This window comes from Coregonus lavaretus (assembly GCF_964263955.1).
Source record: "Coregonus lavaretus genome assembly, chromosome: 17".
NCBI lineage: Eukaryota > Metazoa > Chordata > Actinopteri > Salmoniformes > Salmonidae > Coregonus > Coregonus lavaretus.
Window position 1 is genome coordinate 17895659 of NC_140004.1, and position 24269 is coordinate 17919927.

The window sequence follows — 24269 nt, forward strand, 5'->3', positions numbered from 1 at the left end:
AAAATACAAGCATGGTTGATACATGATCTCAGAGTTGGGTGAGGGGGGTTCCAAAAATATGTCCAAATACCAATGTTATTTCCTGCTCATTGAAAGCTAAGCCACCCGGGGTCACCAGTGACCCTGGCATTTAGGAAATACTCTGCTGAGGGTCAAAAATGTCAGCATAGTATGAGAAGTCTGATTTTATACAGAGAAATATACTTTTAATGACATGGTTTTAGATTTACAAATATAAAACTACATCATGTGCATCTGTGTGGCCAACAGCATTCACTTGACATTGTATGCCACAATCACGACAGATAAATGACAATTATAATTATATTATTTGCAAAAAAACACAGATAATTATGGATGATTACTCTCAAATATAAAAAAACAACAACAAAGGAGTAGATCTGTCGGTCTTGGAATTCATTATTGGATGAGCAAATGCTAGTTCAAAGAAACTCATTACACACCAAGTTTGTGGAGGCCACTTATTGTATGTATGGGTGGAAAATGATTCAATTACTTGACAAACTCACATTATGGGCTCTTGCTAAAACATGTGAAACACGACATTGAAATTTGTATGAAACAGGAAAATACAGAAGGTATCATTGAGAGATTTAAAAATACATTTGACTAACTTTCCTTATGTCAATATTGATTGACTGATTAATTTCAAGCTGCATTCATTTAACCACTTGTTCAACATTTATTTAAAGATGCAGAAATCGCCTCGGCATTTCCTGGTTGCAAAAATTCTAATAGTTCGCCTAATTTCAGTTTGTGACAAAATAAGCAAGTATAGTGTAGAGTACCATCTAAACCGCTGTGAAATATATTTTCCATAACCAAAAATATTGTGTTTTTCAGCTGTTTAAGGCTGGTGTACAAAACCGAAAGCAAAAGACAAAAACGGAACTTAAGAACAGGAAGCATAGAAATAACTGATCTACTTCTTAGACTTGCTTTCAATGACAGATCTTTAACTATGTGAATTTGGTCAGGTCACCCAAAAAGTTACATATTGCAGCTGTAGACATTTATAACATATTTTATGATGGTCTTATTTTCATGTTTTAAGTAAAGTAAATCCAGTCCAAGTCAGTAACTACCATAAAACTTGTAATGTCAACTTCAGAAATTGGCACATGATATCAGGTAAAACACAGCATCCAAAAATATATATTACCATTGGTGTCAAGGCAAACTGATATAAAAGATCTGTAGGTCAATATTCAGTTCTAAGACATGTCATCTGGGATCTGTTCATATGTTGAAATCTGGAGTGTATATGGTACACATAAAGTTTCACTTAAACTTAAAATGTTTTGCCCAATTCATGAATTGTTGTATAAAACAAACCTAAATAATAGAAAACAAATTCCCCAACAAATTCAATACAACAAATAAACCTTAAATAAAGGTACAAACACAAAAAGAAAGACTCATGCAGGCTTTGTTTTCCTTCACCATCTCCTTCTGTCTAGTAGCTTTACATCTTCCCCTTATCAGTACAAGGATTCTGCAACATCCAGAAAGACATTGATGGAAAAATCTCCCCAGTCCATTTACACACCTCTGCTTCTCTCATCAACTCATGTGACATTGTTTGTTCAGAAATCTAACACAGTAGATTCTCCAATGAAGAGGAAATAAACATACAAAACCAACCAGTCCAGGCTTGATGGGGGAAACCTTGTCTTGCTCCATTTAGTGTAAAAGGTAGTTCTTTGTTGCTGTGTACATTTTGGCCTGTGTCAGTGTCCCTCAATGAACTAGCCGAGTTTCTGCAGTAATTTGTCCTCTTTGAGGCCAAACTGTACACTTACAGACATCTCTGCTATGAACTGTTCACAGGCCGTCTTGGTCACCTGTTTGCAGTAGCGCAGGTCAATGTGACAGATGCTTCCACAGCGCTTGAAGAAGGTAAGGGAATGGTCTGTCACCCTATTACAAACTGGAGGGGGAGACAAAAACAGAGCCAGGCATGAGGAAATGTGTACGGAGTCGAATTGAATATTATGTATGCTAAAATGCAACATAAAGACTTGCAAGCTATAGTTAAACTCTTAATATAAAATTGAGATAACAGACTAAGAATAAATACTTATTCTATATTAACAGACATAAAAATAAGAAAAATAGCAGAGTAACTAGAAACAGCCTCTGTGCTGTTATCTTAGCCCCTATAGCTCATACTGACGTTGTGAGAGTAGTGTGACTGACTGAGGCTTCCTACCTGACAGGTTGATCTCTGTGAGGGAGTCTCTGGTTGTCGTCCCTGCGGCCGTCAGCAGGTTGACCGACTGATCATTGACGTGGTTGCAGTAGCTCAGGTCCAGTTGGGAAAGTACCGGCATATGTCTGATAATCAGACGCAGAGAGGCGTCTGTGATGTCCAGTCCGGCCAGACGTAAGTCCACAACGTTCCTCAGCTTACAACGGTTGTCCAACTGACCTGAGGGTGGAACAAAATATGAGTGATTTCCTGTCTCGCAGTCAAACATGGCGAGTAATGTAATTAATTTTGGTTAACATCCTTTAAATAAACACATGTGAACTATGTAGTCCCGTGTAGCTCAGTTGGTAGAGCATGGCGCTTGCAACGCCAGGGTTGTGGGTTCGATTCCCACGGGGGACCAGTATGAAAATACATGCACTCACTAACTGTAAGTCGCTCTGGATAAGAGCGTCTGCTAAATGACTCAAATGTAAAATCTAAAGATCCCCTCATGTTCTTCCTAATGGTCACACCCAGGAAAACCACCAGGGGGTGCTATAATACAGTCACGTCAATTTCACCTAACTCTCCCCTCCTGTTGCCGGTGGTTACCTGGTCTGTTGTCGGTCGGAGGCGAGAGCAGGTCCCTCATCTGGGCATCTTTGAGCCCCTCCACCCACTGCACATCGAGGGTTCGCAGCAGAGGGCAGCTAGAGGTGCAGAGGGCAGATACAGCCACCCACGAGCAACCTGAGAGCAGCAACACCCGCAGACCTGCAGGACAGAGCGGAGTAGTGTCAGAAGAGTTTCAACACTGAGATAGAATCACAGAGTGGTGGACAGTCTCTAATCTCGACCCAAAACATAGATTTCTGTCCCATAGATCAGAGTGTGACATGGCCATGGTACATACCTGGTAAGCGGTTTATAAGCCAGCTTAGTTGCTTCTTGGAGATGTTGGTCCAGCTGAGGTCCAGTGAGAGGGGCTGTCTGCGGATGATGCCACTCAGCATCAGGGGAGTGATAGATTTACAGCGGTTCAGATCGATTATGGTCCACAGTCTCTTATCACAGCACCTGTCAGAGATAGACAACAGAGATACACAACTCTATTTGTAATGGACAGACGAATGTTTTAGATACTTGGTATATTTTAATCTAAGTGTTTCTTTATGTTTTTAAAAACCTGTGATGTGAAGTGTAACAGTCTGAGTAGAATGGAGCTCTCACCATCTGTTCCATGTCTTGCAGACACGCATGCAGATACACAGCTCCTTGTGTGTGACGTGTCCGAAGATCTTCATCCAGACCTCTCGCTGCACCGTGTGGGTTTTCCCATCCACCAAGGGCAGTCTGTCTGGTGGGGGGCTGATGGGTGGCGGCCGGATGACGTGGCGCTCCATTTGGACACACTTTGGTGGGGAGCGTGGGGGCAGGGGCCGGGTGCCAGGGGAGCTCCTGTTGAAGCCCAGAGGGGTGATCTGGCTGGGATAGAAGTGGCGCAGCTCCCAGGGGGTGCCGTTCATTTCCTTGGTCCAGAGGTGGGGGCGCTCCCCTCCTTGGTCACTGCTGTTGCGGAAGCCCCTCTTTGGCTCCTCATTCTCACTCTCTGGCTCCACCTTCAGGGGCTGGCGGTTCTCATTGGCTAGGCAGTCCTCAGTCTTCTGGATCTCCTGGTTCAGTGCTTTGCTCAGCTCTTTGCTCAGCTCCTTGTTGGGTAATCGGCGTTTGCGGCACGCTTTGGGACGTGGGCCTTTCTCCTGGGGTTCACTGCCCCCCTCACTGCTGGGGCCGGCCCATGGAGAGCTGCAGTGAGACTGATCACTGTCTAGAACAGGAGTTTTGAGAGGAGGCCTGGACAGGTTTGTCTTTGTGTCCTCGTCATCCCTGTCCTCTGCCTCCTCCTCGGTATCTCCTAAACGCCCTCTCCTCTCCAGGCCTCGCCGGTACAGAGAGGCCTTCTCCTCCTCATCCACCTCATCCTCCTCCTCCATCTTGATCTGATGAAGGAGTTTGGGGAACAGAGGTTCATCTGACTTTCCCTGTGGGGGATAGGAAGGTTTAGTTAGAGAGCATGTTCAACTATGGATACCAGAGCACATAACATCCAAACATTTAACAAAAGGAGTTGCTTGGCACAGCATGAAAATGGCCACCTATAGTCAGAGTAACATTATACTAACAAACACAAACCACATGATGAAATCGGAGTCTCTCTACCTTCTTCCTCACACCAAAGTCCTCTTCATAGTCATCATCGAAGAGCTTTCTCTTCTTCCTCAGTTTGTCCTCAGGTCTGGGCCGAGGCAGGGTGCTGGGGGATAGGACAGGGGGTTGTCTGTGAAGGGGCTCCCATTCCTCAGGTCTGTGTCTGGGAGTCTCATCCCTCTCAGGCTTGCTCTTGGCTGTAGACGTAGAGGTGGACTCGCCCTCCTCCTTGACCGCCTTTTGCTCCCTCAGCAGAGAGCCAGGGAGGTTGGACGCGTACTTGAACCCTGGTCCCCTTTTTTGCTTGCAGACCAAAAAGGTGGAAAAACAGGGGAGACAACTTTATACCTTTTGCTTATCACTACGGGGTCACCAAACTGAGCTACTGTACTTGTTTCACAAGAGTGAAACTAGATCGACTGTGACTACCACTTCTAGAGAATGAGGTGTTTGTTTCCCCTGTAACAGACAGGGCATTGGTAAGTAGCACAGTAAGTAAACTCAGCAAAAAAGAAAATGTCCCTTTTTCAGGACCCTGTCTTTCAAAGATCATTTGTAGAAATCCAAATAACTTCACAGATTTTAGTTGTAAAGGGTTTAAACACTGTTTCCCATGCTTGTTCAATGAACCATAAACAACTAATGAACATGCACCTGTGGAACGGTTGTTAAGACATTAACAGCTTACAGACGGTAGACAATTAAGGTCACAGTAATGAAAACTTAGGACACTAAAGAGGCCTTTCTACTGACTCTGAAAAACACCAAAAGAAAGATGCCCAGGGTCCCTGCTCATCTGCGTGAACGTGCCTTAGGCATGCTGCAAGGAGGCATGAGGACTGCAGATGTGGCCAGGGCAATAAATTGCAATGTCCGTACTGTGAGCCGCCTAAGACAGTGCTACAGGGAGACAGGACGGACAGCTGATCGTCCTCGCAGTGGCAGACCACATGTAACAACACCTGCACAGGATCGGTACATCCAAACATCACACCTGCGGGACAGGTACAGGATGGCAACAACAACTGCCCGAGTTAGACCAAGAACGAACAATCCTTCCATCAGTGCTCAGACTGTCAGCAATAGGCTGAGAGAGGCTGGACTGAGGGCTTGTAGGCCTGTTGTAAGGCAGGTCCTCACCATACATCACCGGCAACAACGTCGCCTATGGGCACAAACCCACCGTCGCTGGACCAGACAGGACTGGCAAAAAGTGCTCTTCACTGACGAGTTGCGGTTTTGTCTCACCAGGGGTGATGGTCGGATTCGCGTTTATCGTCGAAGGAATGAGCGTTACACCGAGGCCTGTACTCTGGAGCGGGATTGATTTGGAGGTGGAGGGTCCGTCATGGTCTGGGGCGGTGTGTCATAGCATCATCGGACTGAGCTTGTTGTCATTGCAGGTAATCTCAACGCTGTGCGTTACAGGGAAGACATCCTCCTCCCTCATGTGGTACCCTTCCTGCAGGCTCATCCTGACATGACCCTCCAGCATGACAATGCCACCAGCCATACTGCTCATTCTGTGCGTGATTTCCTGCAAGAAAGGAATGTCAGTGTTCTGCCATGACCAGCGAAGAGCCCGGATCTCAATCCCATTGAGCACGTCTGGGACCCGTTGGATCGGAGGGTGAGGGCTAGGGCCATTCCCCCCAGAAATGTCCAGGAACTTGCAGGTGCTGTTTGTCACTTCCATTTCTGTTTGTCACGTCTGTGGAACTTGCTAAGTTTATGTCTCAGTTGTTGAATCTTGTTATGTTCATACAAATATTTACACATGTTAAGTTTGCTGAAAATAAACGCAGTTGACAGTGAGAGGACGTTTCTTTTTTTGCTGAGTTTACATTATGAAATGCCTCAGACTTTAAAGAATGAAACTCTTTGGGGAATGTTTTCCAAAGTTCACAGCCCTGTTTCTTAAGTCACTGCAAATTCAATATCAGACTACAAAATAACATGTACATTTTAGATTTCTGCACATACTTAAATAAATGATGAATTCATATAGGTACTCACTTTTCCTGTTTTCCCAGCGTAGTTGCATTTGGGACATTCCCAACAGTTAGGAAGTTCATCATTCACCACGCCAGAGGCATCTTTTACCTGAAAAGCATGAAGTAAAAGAGCTAGTTAAGAAGAAGGGCAGAACGGGAGTCTAGACTAAAGTACAATGTGTTCACCAGAGACAAACAGGGAACTGAAACCACTTAATGTGAGGCAGTTAAACACTTCCTTTTTTCTCAGACATTTAAAGTGAGAATCTCTGGCAAACAACAACCTCTAACATCTGATATAAATACCTTCTCACTAATTCCTATTATCAAAATGAAAAATGTATATTCTTCAGGAATCCTTTACCTACCACTTTAGAGCATTATGTGCCTGGAATACCAAAGGCAGTCACAACTTCCCTTCATTTGAACAGGTTTGAGCAAGATCATGCTATGGTTTGGCAGAATGGTTGTTAAGAGTGCACGAGTGACTTTGCATTTTATTTGCATCCGGCTCGACCCGGCAATGTCAACAACACTGCAAAGTTGTATTCTTATGTCATGTGATTTCAGCTGGACACTTCTCCTTCCCAGAGACTATAGTAGCCTTCTGTAAGTCAATCTGGAGGAGGGAAATTGATGAGCTGGTTCAGTCAGTGTCAAACAACAACAAGAAGTCCCCACCACACCGCCTCAACAAGCTGCCTTGTAAAACTGTCTGAAAGTCAAACACAGTGAACCACCTGCCATTGGTACAGCAGCAAACATTCCAGGACACAGTATTGCCCTCATTTGAGTCACAAAGCATATCAAATCTCTCAACTGTATCATAAACATTTTTTTTTTTAGCAGACGCTCTTATCCAGAGCGACTTACAGGAGCAATTAGGGTTAAGTGCCTTGCTCAAGGGCACATCGACAGATTTTTCACCTAGTCGGCTCGGGGATTAGAACCAGCGACCTTTCGGTTACTGGCACAACGCTCTTAACCACTAAGCTATCATTCAGGTGAATCTCACTCACACAAATTATGAATCATCAAACTCCTCGTGTTCAGTCATGACTTGACATGCTCATCCTAGCTCACCTTTAAGCAGTTGGGGTGAACAATCTCACTGCAGATGGAGCACTCCATGAGCATGATGTTGAACTTGTCCTCCTCTTCCTCCAGTGTGTCCTCCTTACCTGCCTCTCCACACACAACACACACAGCCGTGTGGGGCAGGACAGGCTGCAAGGGACAAATACATATTCAGTGACAAACTAATTGAGTCAGACACATTGAGTCTACTATGCCGGTGCGCAATAATATTTGGAAAAAGTGTTCATAAGCTGCTACTGGGCATTCTGTTTCCTGTTTTAGGAGAATCAGTAACAGACATTGGCGACTATGCCAAGCCGTAGACAAATATCTACTGAATGGACTCAACAGAATCTAGAGACCATTGACAGATGAATGAGTCATACTGTGCCAAATAAAAATGTTAGCACTCACTTCCTGATGTCTCGCTCTGTATCATTGTACTTTTGGTTGGTTCTCTCTTACACTGACTCTTGTTTCTTGAACTGCATTGTTGGTTAAGGGCTTGTAAGTAAGCATTTCACGGTAAGGTCTACACCTGTTGTATTCGGCGCATGTTATTTGATTTAAACCCTGAACTGTGAACCTCTCATTATGGTTTGCATGTCAAATGCACAGTCTTTACATGTGGCACAGCACGGCATCATTGAATAAGACAATATTGGTTAACTGAACTCTCTGCTAAATAGTATGGATAATGAAAAGCCTGTGTGGTTTTACTCACTGCAATGCACTGCCTCATGATACAGGACTGTTTCATGCGCCCTGGTCCTCCAAACTTCTTCATGTCTTTACAGAAGTGACATTCTCCACATTCGGTTCGGAGGCATGCCTCACACTTTCGGCAGCGTGTTCTCCTGCGTCTGGCGCCAGACGCACTGCGATTGGACGGCAGCTTGACCGCTGCTGACGTCCCCATCTTGGGCTTTGGCCGGTTGGCTGCATGTTGCTGCAGAGAGAAAAACTATAAAAATCAGGTTGAGGTGGGCAATTCAATGGACACCGTTGCCTAAGACAGTAACCTACCTTCTACTTCTATGGTCTAATTCCAGTCTAATTCTGACATCCATAAAGCTAGTGAGACAGTAGTGCAGGGGCCACCGGCTGTGAGCCACAAACCTTTCTAAATGACAATGCCAAATCTGTAAATCAGCTTTTGTCCCCCCCAAAAAAGATTCTCAATGCTCTTCACCCAAGCCTAGAGCCACCAAAACAATAAAACCATCAAAATGAGAGATTCCCTACACCATTACTGAGAAGCATTTCTTTGCTGCAGAGGCGAGTGTTTCCTTGGAAACACAGTTCCCCTGCTTTTCTTAACCATTTGAATAGAATAATGAGAGGAGATGGGAACTAGCAGAGACACACTGTACTTTAGCTTTAATGGGAGGGGTTCCGATTGTTTTGAAATGGATCACTTTCATGACTCCTCTCGCAGCAGTAAAGTACACATAGCTTGAGGCCATGGGAGATATGCTGGGGAAAAAAGTAACAGATGAATGTGCTGTAGATTGGGTTATTCATTCCCCTGGTGGCTGTTCTTACTGGCATTAAAAAAAAAATATGTGATCGATGAGTGCAATAGAAGGTAGATCCTAAGGGAGGGCCACTCTCCTTCCCTCACAGGCTATAGCAGCAGGAGTGGTGGATATGGAATAGAAATGGACCTTGAGTAGAATCTGCTGGTTGTCACAAAGAGCCCTCAGTCTCAGTCCCAGTCGAGCATGGTGGCTTGCCTCCTATCTCCTGTAAAGGACATCAGTGACCAGCACAGCTCATCTATAAAGGCCTATACAACGTTTACACAACCTACCAATTGCATGGTGTCCAAATATGACAGCTTTCAATCAATAGACACTGGATCAGTTTTCATCTAGAGGTTTGGAGGAAATATATTCTGTTGAACATACAGAACACGGCTCTTAATGACATTATCAGTGCTTTTCAATTAGAGAACACAGATAATTAAATACCAAAAGCTCAGTAACAAGAACTTCAAGGCACAGGGAGGGGTGTGAGGACAGTTGACTGCAGAAAATCCAAAACAACCACAATCTGTTATCAAGCACTGCAAAATCAGAAGGCTATCACACTCCTGTTAGGCTTAAGCAAGCATGTCAACACTGCATGCTTGTGTATTTCTGGCAAAAAAATATCTGCTACTGTATTAGCCAGTAAGTCCATCAATTAAAAGAAACATGAATCACAAGACAGCAACACACAGGTCCACCAAAAACATCTTACCACCTAGCAATGCTCCTCAATGAAGGATTCATCCACAACAGTGAAAACCTTCCACTCCCAAACTAAAACACTGAGATACACACGTCACAGCCCTTACATAATCATCCTCCTGGACAGATATGGTTAATAAGGACAAAAACCTCCATTTTACAAAAGCAGATGGAATTCTTGCTGCGGGCTTAAAGAGAAAGAAAAAAAAATAGAACAGGGTCATTGCGAACAAAGTGTTCCTTCATGAATACCAGAATAACATTTAACCGGGGACGGGAAACATACCACAAGAACATTCATCAGGAAGCTTTTCTTCAGGTTTGTAGAGTTGTTTTGATAACCTTTTACCTTTCATCTTTGGTCATCCTCAGGCATATATCCAGATCCAAACTGAGATTCTCAAACGTATTAGGTTGTTGACGACGCAACTTCCAACAGGGATTGGGAAATACAGACTACAATCTGATGCTTTTCATAATAAATATGATCAACCAATAAGTGTATGGAAAGACATAGGAGGAAGACAGAGGCTGCAAATACTATGACTATCAGCATTGCACAACATTCAAATGCGATTGTGACATATTCCTGGCATTGTCTTGAACTGTTAAAATTCCTAGAACAGATATTTTTCAGTGACCTTTGAACAGAACTCTACAAAATTGTATCCAACACAACAGATCCTTAACATCAAACGCACTGATAGACCAACATGATCAATGTGTAGGCCCACTAGAATCCCATGTGTGCTGCATGACCTCTTTTCCCCTGGAACAAACAAACTCATCTTCACCCTGTCAGAGTGCTTGAGTAAAGTAGTTGATACTCTCTTACTCCAAATATTAAAAGCGGTGTGCAACAGCATCAGCATTATATGTGATTGATATAAAAAAATGACTTTCTTCAAAATTCTGTTCTACCAAGGGGGCATGAGTTTGTTTGTTTGTCTTAGGTAAGTACTCATTTTGTTTTAACCAACAAGTGGGTGAGTATAGTCTATATATGCCATGTTATGTGAAACCTCTGAATTACAAGAGAAAGCAGTAAATAGTGTGGCTAAATAATGAGTGATCCTCACTGGATGACACATCCATGAGTCATTGAAACTGATACTCACTGAGCCAGGTTATTCTCCTTCTCGTTTGACCCTCTTCCAAGAATCAAAAGTTAAATCTTTAAAGGCCTAGTGCAATTCACAACGTGATTTTGCTGTGTTTATGATAGATATATACACACACACTACATTGCCAAAATTATGTGGACACCTGCTTGTCAAACATCGCATTCCAAAATCATGTGCATTAATATGGAGTTGGTCCCCCCTTTGCTGCTATAACAGCCTCCACTCTTCTGGGAAGGCTTTCCACTAGATGTTGGAACATTGCAGCGGGGACTTGCTTTCATTCAGCCACAAGAGCATTAGTGAGGTCAGGCACTGATGTTGGGCGATTAGGCCTGACTCGCAGTCGGTGTTCCAACTCATCTCAAAGGTGTTCGATGGGGTTGAGGTCAGGGGTCTGTGCAGGACAGTCAAGTTCTTCCACACCGATCTCAACAAACTATTTCTGTATGGACTCGCTTTATGCACGGGGGCATTGTCATGCTGAAACAGGAAAGGATCTTCCCCAAACTGTTGCCACAAAGTTGGAAGCACAGAATTGTCTAGAATGTCAATGTATGCTGTAGCATTAAGATTTCCCTTCACTGGAACTAAGGGGCCTAGCCTGAACCATGAAAAACAACCCCAGACCATTATTCCCCCACCAACAAACTTTACAGTTGGCACTATGCATTCGGGCAGGTAGCGTACTCCTGGCATCCGCCAAACCCAGATTTGTCTGTAGGACTGCAATATATCATTCCAGAGAATGCGTTTCCACTGCTCCAGAGTCCAATGGTGGCGATCTTTACACCCCTCCAGCTGATGCTTGGCATTACGCATGGTCATCTTAGGCTTGTGTGCGGCTGCTCGGCCATGGAAACCCATTTCATGAAGCTCCCGACGAACAGTTCTTGTGCTGACGTTGCTTCCAGAAGCAGTTTGAAACTCGGTAGTGAGTGTTGCAACGCGCTTCTGCACTCCGTGGTCCCATTCTGTGATCTTGTGTGGCCTACCACTTCACAATAACAGCACTTACAGTTGACCGGGGCCGCTCTAGCAGGGCAGAAATTTGACGACCTGACTTGTTGGAAAGGTGGCATCCTATGACGGTGCCACGATGAAAGTAACTGAGCTCTTCAGTATGGGCCATTACGCCGCCAATGTTTATCTATGGAATTTACATGGCTGTGTGCTCCATTTTACATTTTACATTTACATTTTAGTCATTTAGCAGACGCTCTTAACCAGAGCGACTTACAGTTAGTGAACACATATATATATTTTTTTATACTGGCCCCCCGTGGGAATCGAACCCACAACCCTGGCGTTGCAAACACCATGCTCTATCAACTGAGCTACATCCCTGCCGGCCATTCCCTCCCCTACCCTGGACGACGCTGGGCCAATTGTGCGCCGCCCATGAGTCTCCTGGTCGCGGCCGGCTGCGACAGAGCCTGGATTCGAACCAGGATCTCTAGTGGCACAGTTAGCACTGCGATGCAGTGCCTTAGACCACTGCGCCACTCAGTGTGCAACAGCATCAGCATTATATGTGATTGATATAAAAAAATGACGTTCTTCAAAATTCTGTTCTACCAAGGGGGCATGAGTTTGTTTGTTTGTCTTAGGTAAGTACTCATTTTGTTTTAACCAACAAGTGGGTGAGTATAGTCTATATATGCCATGTTATGTGAAACCTCTGAATTACAAGAGAAAGCAGTAAATAGTGTGGCTAAATAATGAGTGATCCTCACTGGATGACACATCCATGAGTCATTGAAACTGATACTCACTCACTCCATTTTATACACCTGTCAGCAATGGGTGTGGCTGAAATAGCCGAATCCACTAATTTGAAGGGATGGCCATGTAGTGAGCGAAATCTATATATACACAATTGAAGTCAGAAGTTTACATACACTTTAGCCAAATACATTTAAACTCAGTTTTTCACAATTCCTGACATTTAATCCTAGTAAAAATTACTAGTCTTAGGTCAGTTACGATCACCACGTTATTTTAAGAATGTGAAATGTCAGAATAATAATAGAGAATTATTTATTTCAGCTTTTATTTATTTCATCACATTCCCAGTGGGTCAGAAGTTTACATACACTCAATTGGTAGCATTGCCTTTAAATTGTTTAACTTGGGTCAAATGTTTCGGGTAGACTTCCACAACCTTCACACAATAGGTTGGGTGAATTTTGGCCCATTCCTCCTGACAGAGCTGGTGTAACTGAGTCAGGTTTCTAGGCCTCCTTGCTCACACATGCTTTTTCAGTTCTGCACAAACATTTTCTATAGGATTGAGGTCAGGGATTTGTGATGGCCACTCCAATACCTTGACTTTGTTGTCCTTAAGCCATTTTGCCACAACTTTGGAAGTATGCTTGGGGTCATTGTCCATTTGGAAGACCCATTAGCGACCAAGCTTTAACTTCCTGACTGATGTCTTGAGATGTTGCTTCAATATATCCACATAATTTTCCTTCCTCATGATGCCATCTATTTTGTGAAGTGCACCAGTCCCTCCTGCAGCAAAGCACCCCCACAGCATGATGCTGCCACCCCCGTGCTTCACGGTTTGGATGGTGTTCTTCGGCTTGCAAGCAACCCCCTTTTTCCTCCAAACATAACAATGGTCATTATGGCCAAACAGTTCTATTTTTGTTTCATCAGACCAGAGGACATTTCTCCAAAAAGTACGATATTTTTCCCATGTGCAGTTGCAAACCGTACTCTGGCTTTTTTATGGCGGTTTTGGAGCAGTGGCTTCTTCCTTGCTGAGCGGCCTTTCAGGTTATGTTGATATAGGACTCGTTTTACTGTAGATATAGATACTTTTGTACCTGTTTCCTCAAGCATCTTCACAAGGTCCTTTGCTGTTGTTCTGGGATTTATTTGCACTTTTCGCACCAAAGTACGTTCATCTCTAGGAGACAAAACGCGTCTCCTTCCTGAGCGGTATGATGGCTGCGTGGTCCCATGGTGTTTATACTTGCGTAATATTGTTTGTACAGATGAACGTGGTACCTTCAGGCGTTTTGAAATTGCTCCCAAGGATGAACCAGACTTGTGGAGGTCTACAATTCTTTTTCTGAGGTCTTGGCTGATTTCTTTTGATTTTCCCATGACGTCAAGCAAAAAGGCACTGAGTTTACATTTACATTTTAGTCATTTAGCAGACGCTCTTATCCAGAGCGACTTACAGTTAGTGAGTGCATACATTTTCATACTTTTCATAGTATACACATCCACAGGTACACCTCCAATTGACTCAAATGATATCAATTAGCCTATCAGAAGCTTCTAAAGCCATGACATCATTTTCTGGAATTTTCCAAGCTGTTTAAAGGCACAGTCAACGTAGTGTATGTAAACTTCTGACCCACTGGAATTGTGATACAGTGAATTATAAGTGAAATAATCTGTCTGTAAACAATTGTTGGAAAAATGACTTGTGTCATGCACAAAGTAGATGTCCTAACCGACTTGTCAAAACTAATTTGTTAACAAGAAATTTGTGGAGTGGTTGAAAAACGAGTTTTAATGACTCCAACCTAAGTGTATGTAAACTTCCGACTTCAACTGTACACACACACACAGAACAAAAATATAAAATGCAACATGCAACAATTTCAAAGATTTTACTGAGTTACAGTTCAAATAAGGAATCAATCATTTGAAATAAATTAATTAGGCCCTAATCTACGCATTTACATGACTGGGAATACAGATATGCATCTGTTGGTGACATATACAGTGAGGGAAAAAAGTATTTGATCCCCTGCTGATTTTGTACATTTGCCCACTGACAAAGAAATGATCAGTCTATAATTTTAATGGTAGGTTTATTTGAACAGTGAGAGACAGAATAACAAAAAACGCATGTCAGAAATGTTATAAATTGATTTGCATTTTAAATTAGGGAAATAAGTATTTGACCCCCTCTCAATCAGAAAGATTTCTGGATCCCAGGTGTCTTTTATACAGGTAACGAGCTGAGATTAGGAGCACACTCTTAAAGGGAGTGCTCCTAATCTCAGCTTGTTACCTGTATAAAAGACACCTGTCACAGAAGCAATCAATCAATCAGATTCCAAACTCTCCACCATGGCCAAGACCAAAGAGCTCTCCAAGGATGTCAGGGACAAGATTGTAGACCTACACAAGGCTGGAATGGGCTACAAGACCATCGCCAAGCAGCTTGGTGAGAAGGTGACAACAGTTGGTGCGATTATTCGCAAATGGAAGAAACACAAAATAACTGTCAATCTCCCTCGGCCTGGGGCTCCATGCAAGATCTCACCTCGTGGAGTTGCAATGATCATGAGAACGGTGAGGAATCAGCCCAGAACTACACGGGAGGATCTTGTCAATGATCTCAAGGCAGCTGGGACCATAGTCACCAAGAAAACAATTGGTAACACACTACGCCGTGAAGGACTGAAATCCTGCAGCGCCCGCAAGGTCCCCCTGCTCAAGAAAGCACATACAGTGGGGAAAAAAAGTATTTAGTCAGCCACCAATTGTGCAAGTTCTCCCACTTAAAAAGATGAGAGAGGCCTGTAATTTTCATCATAGGTACACGTCAACTATGACAGACAAATTGAGGAAAGAAAATCCAGCAAATCACATTGTAGGATTTTTTATGAATTTATTTGCAAATTATGGTGGAAAATAAGTATTTGGTCACCTACAAACAAACAAGATTTCTGGCTTTCACAGACCTGTAACTTCTTCTTTAAGAGGCTCCTCTGTCCTCCACTCGTTACCTGTATTAATGGCACCTGTTTGAACTTGTTATCAGTATAAAAGACACCTGTCCACAACCTCAAACAGTCACACTCCAAACTCCACTATGGCCAAGACCAAAGAGCTGTCAAAGGACACCAGAAACAAAATTGTAGACCTGCACCAGGCTGGGAAGACTGAATCTGCAATAGGTAAGCAGCTTGGTTTGAAGAAATCAACTGTGGGAGCAATTATTAGGAAATGGAAGACAAAGAAGACCACTGATAATCTCCCTCGATCTGGGGCTCCACGCAAGATCTCACACCGTGGGGTCAAAATGATCACAAGAACGGTGAGCAAAAATTCCAGAACCACACGGGGGGACCTAGTGAATGACCTGCAGAGAGCTGGGACCAAAGTAACAAAGCCTACCATCAGTAACACACTACGCCGCCAGAGACTCAAATCCTGTAGTGCCAGACGTGTCCCCCTGCTTAAGCCAGTACATGTCCAGGCCCGTCTGAAGTTTGCTAGAGTGCATTTGGATGATCCAGAAGAGGATTGGGAGAATGTCATATGGTCAGATGAAACCAAAATATAACTTTTTGGTAAAAACTCAACTCGTAGTGTTTGGAGGACAAAGAATCCAAAGAACACCATACCTAGTGTGAAGCATGGGGTGGAAACATCATGCTTTGGGGCTGTTTTTCTGAAAAGGGACCAGGACGACTGATCCGTGTAAAGGAAATAATGAATGGGGCCATGTATCGTGAGATTTTGAGTGAAAACCTCCTTCCATCAGCAAGGGCATTGAAGATGAAACGTGGCTGGGTCTTTCAGCATGACAATGATCCCAAACACACCGCCCGGGCAACGAAGGAGTGGCTTCGTAAGAAGCATTTCAAGGTCCTGGAGTGGCCTAGCCAGTCTCCAGATCTCAACCCCATAGAAAATCTTTGGAGGGAGTTGAAAGTCCGTGTTGCCCAGCGACAGCCCCAAAACATCACTGCTCTAGAGGAGACCTGGATGGAGGAATGGGCCAAAATACCAGCAACAGTGTGTGAAAACCTTGTGAAGACTTACAGAAAACGTTTGACCTGTGTCATTGCCAACAAAGGGTATATAACAAAGTATTGAGAAACTTTTTTTATTGACCAAATACATATTTTCCACCATAATTTGCAAATAAATTCATTAAAAATCCTACAATGTGATTTTCTGGATTTTTTTCCTCATTTTGTCTGTCATAGTTGACGTGTACCTATGATGAAAATTACAGGCCTCTTTCACCTTTTTAAGTGGGAGAACTTGCACAATTGGTGGCTGACTAAATACTTTTTTCCCCCCACTGTATACATGCCCGTCTGAAGTTTGCCAATGAACATCTGAATGATTCAGAGGAGAACTGGGTGAAAGTGTTGTGGTCAGATGAGACCAAAATTGAGCTCTTTGGCATCAACTCAGCTGTTTAATTAGCTTCTTGATATATGTCACACCTGTCAGGTGGATGGATTATCTTGGCAAAGGAGAAATGCTCACTAACAGGGATGTAAACAAATTTGTGCACAACATTTGACAGAAACAAGCTTTTTGTGCGTATGGAAAATATCTGGGATCTTTTATGTCAGCTCATGAAGCATGGGACCAACACTTAACATGTTGCGTTTATATTTTTGTTCAGTGTAGAGCCACACTATGAGGTTGGATTAATACTGTGAAATTGTGAAAATGATTCTAATGCCGTTTTAGAGTAAGAGCTGTTTGAAAACTTCGTCTGAAATTTCAGCCAGTTTTGATGAAAGTTTTGGCCTGCCTGGCAACATCAGCAGGCGGTATATGTTAAGACCATTAAAACCCCCCAAGGTCGATGTCAGCGCCCACCCCCAACGGAAATCTAATTAGCATAATAATAAAAAAACTCATAAAAAATCCATCAGTTTGGCCTCCCGAGTGCTGCAGCGGTCTAAGGCACTGCATCCCAGTGCTTGAGGCGTCACTACAGACCCGGGTTGGAGCCCAGGCTGTCACAACCGGCCGTGACTGGGAGTCCCATAGGGCGGCGCACAATTGGCCCAGTGTCGTCCGGGTTAGGGGAGGGTTTGGCCGTGGGGGCTTTACTTGGCTCATTGTGCTCTAGCGACTCCTTGTGGCAGGCCGTCAGTTGAACGGTGTTTCCTTCGGCACATTGGTGCGGCTGGCTTCCGGGTTAAGCGGGCAGGTGTTAAGAAGCGCGGTTTGGCGGGTCATGTTTCGGAGGACGCATGACTCGACCTTCGCCTCTCCTGAGCCCGTTGGGGAGTTGCAGCGATGAGACAAGATCGTAATTGGATCGCAATTGGAGATCACGAAATTGGGGAGAAAAAGGGTGTAAAATACAACCAATTAATTTGTTTACTTCCATCAGTTTAAGCCACAGATATGTTTTTTTGTGTGCACAGTCCACCGCATCCGCCAATGTCGCACTTCCGCATCTGCAGTGAAAGAGCTAGAGCTGTCAGACCATGAGACATTCGGAAAATCCGTCTTTTCACAACATCGTCTGTAGCGTCCGAACGGTTTGGCCTACAAACTATTATGACCCCTCTATGGAATGATGACTCTCACGAACATGTGCATGTCGGTTGTTTTGCAACAAATGTTTCCTGATCTTTCATATATACAGTACCAACCACACCTACTCATTCAAGGGTTTTTCTTTATTTTTACTATTTTCTACATTGTAGAATAATAGTGAAGACATCAAAACTATGAAATAACACATATGGAATCATGTAGTAATAAAAAAAAAGTGTTAAATCAAAATATATTTTCTATTTTTGATTCTTTAAAGTAGCCACCCTTTGCCTTGATGACAGCTTTGCACACTCTTGGCATTCTCTCAACCAGCTGCATGAGGTAGTCACCTGGACTGCATTTCAATTAACAGGTGTGCCTTCTTAAAAGTTAATTTGTAGAATTTCTTTCCTTCTTAATGCGTTTGAGCCAATCAGTTGTGTTGTGACAAGGTAGGGTTGGTATACAGAAGATATCCCTATTTGGTAAAAGACCAAGTCCATATTATGGCAAGAACAGCTCAAATAAGCAAAGAGAAATTACAGTCCATCATTACTTTAAGACATGAAGGTCAGTCAATAGGGAACATTTCAAGAACTTTGAAAGTTTCTTCAAGTGCAGTCACAATAACCATCAAACGCTATGATGAAACTGGCTCTCATGAGGACCACCACAGGAAAGGAAGACCCAGAGAAACCAAGATTTGGCCTGAATGCCAAGCGTCACGTCTGGAGGAAACCTAGCACCATCCCTACGGTCAAGCATGGTGGTGACAGAATCATGCTGTGGGGATGTTTTTCAGCGGTACAGAGTGATCCTTGATGAAAACCTGCTCCAGAGCACTCAGGACCTCAGATTGGGACAACGGTTCACCTTCCAACAGGACAACAACCCTAAGCACACATCCAAGACAACGCAGGAGTGGCTTTGGGACAAGTCTCTGAATGTCCTAGAGCTCGGGTGGAACGCGATCTAACATCTCTGGAGAGACCTGAAAATAGCTGTGCAGCAACACTCCCCATCCAACCTGACAGAGCTTGAGAGGACCTGCAGAGAAGAATGGGATAAACTCTCCAAATACAGGTGTGCCAAGCAAAGCTTGTAGCGTCATACCCCAAAAGACTCAAGGCTGTAATCGCTGCCAAAGGTGCTTCAACAAATCTGTGCCTCGACACAATGCGGTCTCGGAGTTGTACGGACAATTCCTTCGACCTCATGGCTTGGTTTATGCTCGGACATGCACTGTCAACTGTGGGAACTTATATAGACAGGTGTGTGCATTTCCAAATCATGTCCAATCACTTGAATTTACCACAGTTGGACTCCAATCAAGTTGTAGAAACATCTCAAGGATGGTCAACGGAAACAGGATGCAGCTGAGCTCAATCTCGAGTCTCATAGCAAAGGATCTGAATACTTACAGTTGAAGTCGGAAGTCATTAAAACTCATTTTTCAACCACTCCACAAATTTCTTGTTAACATTAACATTTAAGTCATTTAGCAGATGCTCTTATCCAGAGCGACTTACAAATTGGTCCATTCAACTTAGGATAGCCAGTGGGACAACCACTCTTTTTTCCCTTCTTTTTTTAATGGGGGGGGTGGGGGAGGGGGGGTAGAAGGATTACTGTTATACTATTCCAGGTATTCCTTAAAGAGGTAGGTTTTCAAGTGTCTCCGGAAGGTGGTCAGTGACTCCGCTGTCCTGGCGTCGTGGGGGAGCTTGTTCCACCATTGGGGTGCCAGAGCAGCGAATAGCTTTGACTGGGCTGAGGGGGAACTGTGCTTCCGTAGAGGTAGGGGGGCTAGCAGGCCAGAGGTCGATGAACGTAGTGCCCTCGTTTGGGTGTAGGGTCTGATCAGAGCCTGAAGGTAAGGAGGTGCCGTTCCCCTCACAGCGCCGTAGGCAAGCACCATGGTTTTGTAGAAGATGCGAGCTTCAACTGGAAGCCAGTGGAGTGTGCGGAGGAGCGGGGTGACATGAGAGAACCTGGGAAGGTTGAACACCAGACGGGCTATAGTTGTTAACAAACTATAGTTTTGGCAAGTCGGTTAGGACATCTACTTTGTGCATGACACAAGTAATTTTTCCAACAATTGTTTACAGATTTCACTTATAATTCACTGTATCACAATTCCAGTGGGTCAGAAGTTTACATACAATAAGTAACTTATTGTGGGAAGCTTGTGGAAGGCTACCCGAAACGTTTGACCCAAGTTAAACAATTTAAAGGCAATGCTACCAAATACTAATTGAGTGTATGTAAACTTCTGACCCACTGGGAAAATGATGAAAGAAATAAAGCTGAAGTAAAATCACTCTCTACTATTATTCTGACATTTCATATTCTTAAAATAAAGTGGTGATCCTAACTGACCTAAGACAGGGAATTTTTACTAGGATTAAATGTCAGGAATTGTGAAAAACTGAGTTTAAACGTATTTGGCTAAGGTGTATGTAAACGTCCGACTTCAACTGTATGCAAATAAGGCATTTCTGTTTTTTTTTATACATTTGCAAACATTTCTATAAACCTGTTTTCACTTTGTCATTATGGGGTACTGTGTGTAGATTGATGAGGGAAAAATCATTGAATCAATTTTTGAATAAGTCTGTAATGTAACAAAATGTGGAAAAAGTCAACGGGTCTGAATACCTTCCAAATGCACTGTAGCAGTAAGACTAAAATAATTTTTGGGGCATACTTCAGCTTAGACTGGGTTAATTAAAGAGTTTCATTCCTCTCTGCCAATAACAGCTAGATTTCAGGTTACAAATCCCTCCCATTACGCTCATCCAATTAGGCCTCTCACTCAGACCACTGCCAGACAGTCCTAGCAAATTTATTGTTCAAGCAATGTGTTTATTTTTTTACCAGTTTAATTAAATTAATTGTTACCCAGAAATTATTTTATTGCATTGGGCCTTTAAGACATTTATATAGTCTCCCTGGTCTGAAATAGTACGGAATAGAAACAAAAGTATGAACACTAATGTGTTTGTCTACAGAGTCTTGACCTTTAATAGTTCAAGACAAGGAACAAAAACAAAACAACTGACCAGCACTTACTGTAACTTGGCTGAATAATGTGCTAGGAATGTTAGGTTGGTTTGTTGAGGCCCTCAAACACTAGGCCTAGATGGGGGCCTGATCTGAGTAAGGCCCTCCGACTCACAGATTCACTGTGGATATCAGTGCTATGGGAGGTAGTCACATGGTTCACCTTCTGCCTGGCTCCAGTGGACCACAGCACACCACAGCACACAAAGGGGAGGGAAGTCTTTGACATCTATACAACTGTGCCAAAATAATAAGAATGAAATAACCTTCATGAACAATGGACTGTGTGAGAGGGTTTAATGGGACATTTCACAATTTTTCTACTTCACATTCATCATCTCCAGCACCACCCCAAACTCAACATAATGTGAAAATGGATCGTTTCTATGTTTTGTAGTAAAAAAGATGGAAGATACATTTTTCCAATGACGTCGGTGTGCATCATGTGATTTTAACCAATTTTAAATAGGCATTGTCTACTAATTGGTTGATGTAATTGGAAACACTTACAGTAGGGAGAACAAGTATTTGATACACTGCCGATTTTGCAGGTTTTCCTACTTACAAAGCATGTAGAGGTCTGTAATTTTTATCATAGGTACACTGAAACTGTGAGAGACGGAATCAAAAAAAATATCCAGAGAATCACATTGTATGATTTTTAAGTAATTAATTAGCATTTTATTGCATGACATAAGTATTTGATAAATCAGAAAAGCAGAACTTAATATTTGGTACAGAAACCTTTGTTTGCAATTACAGAGATCATACGTTTCCTGTAGGTCTTGACCAGGTTTGCACACACTGCAGCAGGAATTTTGGCCCACTCCTCCATACAGAACTTCTCCAGATCCTTCAGGTTTCGGGGCTGTCGCTGGGCAATACGGACTTTCAGCTCCCTCCAAAGATGTTCTATTGGGTTCAGGTCTGGAGACTGGCTAGGCCACTCCAGGATCTTGAGATGCTTCTTACGGAGCCACTCCTTAGTTGCCTTGGCGGTGTGTTTCGGGTCGTTGTCATGCTGGAAGACCCAGCTACGACCCATCTTCAATGCTCTTAATGAGGGAAGGAGGTTGTTGGCCAAGATCTCGCGATACATGGCCCCATCCATCCTCCCCTCAATACGGTGCAGTCGTCCTGTCCCCTTTGCAGAAAAGCATCCCCAAAGAATGATGTTTCCACCTCCATGCTTCACGGTTGGGATGGTGTTCTTGGGGTTGTACACATCCTTCTTCTTCCTCCAAACACGGCGAGTGGAGTTTAGACCAAAAAGCTCTATTTTTGTCTCATCAGACCACATGACCTTCTCCCATTCCTCCTCTGGATCATCCAGATGGTCATTGGCAAACTTCAGACGGGCCTGGACATGCGCTGGCTTGAGCAGGGGGACCTTGCATGCGCTGCAGGATTTGAATCCATGACGGCGTAGTGTGTTACTAATGGTTTTCTTTGAGACTGTGGTCCCAGCTCTCTTCAGGTCATTGACCAGGTCCTGCCGTGTAGTTCTGGGCTGATCCCTCACCTTCCTCATGATCATTGATGCCCCACGAGGTGAGATCTTGCATGGAGCCCCAGACCGAGGGTGATTGACCGTCATCTTGAACTTCTTCCATTTTCTAATAATTGCGCCAACAGTTGTTGCCTTCTCACCAAGCTGCTTGCCTATTGTCCTGTAGCCCATCCCAGCCTTGTGCAGGTGTACAATTTTATCCCTGATGTCCTTACAAAGTTATCTGGTCTTGGCCATTGTGGAGAGGTTGGAGTCTGTTTGATTGAGTGTGTGGACAGGTGTCTTTTATACAGGTAACGAGTTCAAACAGGTGCAGTTAATACAGGTAATGAGTGGAGAACAGGAGGGCTTCTTAAAGAAAAACTAACAGATCTGTGAGAGCCGGAATTCTTACTGGTTGGTAGGTGATCAAATACTTATGTCATGCAATAAAATGCAAATGAATTACTTAAAAATCATACAATGTGATTTTCTGGATTTTTGTTTTAGATTCCGTCTCTCACAGTTGAAGGGTACCTATGATAAAAATTACAGACCTCTACATGCTTTGTAAGTAGGAAAACCTGCAATATCGGCAGTGTATCAAATACTTGTTCTCCCCACTGTATCTTCCTCTCTTTTTTACTGCATCACATATGTTGATGTTGGGGTGGTGCTGGAGATGATGAATATGAAGTAGATTTTTATTTATTTTCCCTTTAATGCACTGGGCTTCCTAGCTCATAGCCCCCTGGAAAACATAATTTATCGGTTTATTCAAGATGAGAGAGCAAGGAGTTTGAAGCTGGGTTGTGTTTGATTCAGTACTCAGCTAAACAATCCTACATCTTCCTCCATAAGGTCCTGGATCCCACTGGTCTAGCAGGTATTTTCTGCTTGTGGGGTAACCTACAACTAAAAGTAGCCAAACAGGCAAGAGCGGTCAAGTGCTGTAAGAGCTAACCGTTTATCTTTTTCTTAGGGGGGGGGGGGGGGGGGGGGTTAAATCTGTTATGGAATTGGTGGCAGAGAGAAAAATACTTTTTCAGTTTTTTTCTATACATTTTCCCCATGGAGCTAAATAATTTTGCAGTTTGAAAGCACATTTTGGCATGGCTAATTCTGTGTTCTTATGCTCAAACATAACAAAACCAATGGGGAACCCACGTACCCTGCGTACCCTAAATTAGTTTTTAGAACTTTATATTCTACCTGACTATATAGCTTTTATTTAGGTTATTCCTAATTCTCAAAGATTGTACGTAAATATACAGTGCATTTGGAAAGTATTCAGACTTTCACATTTTGTTACGTTACAGCCTTATTCTAAAATGGATTTAAAAAATAATAAATCCGGGGCCACCAGAGAGGCGCAGCACTACACCGCAGTGCTAGAGGCGTCACTACAGACCCAGGTTCGATCCCATGCTGTGTTGCAGCCGGCCGCGACCGGGAGACCCATGAGGCAGCGCACATTGGCCCAGCGTTGTCCGGGTTAGGGGAGGGTATGGCCGACCGGGATTTCCTTTTTACGAATAAAAAAACGGAAATACCTTATTTACATAAGCATTCAGACCCTTTGCTATGAGACTCGAA

General features: G+C 43.4%; 1 protein-coding gene across 1 annotated transcript in view; it reads right to left on the minus strand.

Moving 5' to 3' along the window:
• Nucleotides 1-183: 183 nt before the first annotated feature.
• LOC311144432 (lysine-specific demethylase 2B-like) overlaps nucleotides 184-24269 on the minus strand; it is a 29757-nt gene continuing 5671 nt past the window's right edge. Inside the window, exons 3-11 of the mRNA XM_084180442.1 lie at nucleotides 8219-8443; nucleotides 7501-7644; nucleotides 6440-6526; nucleotides 4436-4726; nucleotides 3446-4257; nucleotides 3129-3292; nucleotides 2828-2989; nucleotides 2234-2452; nucleotides 184-1951 (exon numbers count right to left, since the gene is read on the minus strand). Coding sequence (XP_084036568.1) covers nucleotides 1770-1951; nucleotides 2234-2452; nucleotides 2828-2989; nucleotides 3129-3292; nucleotides 3446-4257; nucleotides 4436-4726; nucleotides 6440-6526; nucleotides 7501-7644; nucleotides 8219-8443 — 2286 coding nt within the window. The 3' untranslated portion in view covers nucleotides 184-1769. The remainder of the gene's footprint in view (nucleotides 1952-2233; nucleotides 2453-2827; nucleotides 2990-3128; nucleotides 3293-3445; nucleotides 4258-4435; nucleotides 4727-6439; nucleotides 6527-7500; nucleotides 7645-8218; nucleotides 8444-24269) is intronic.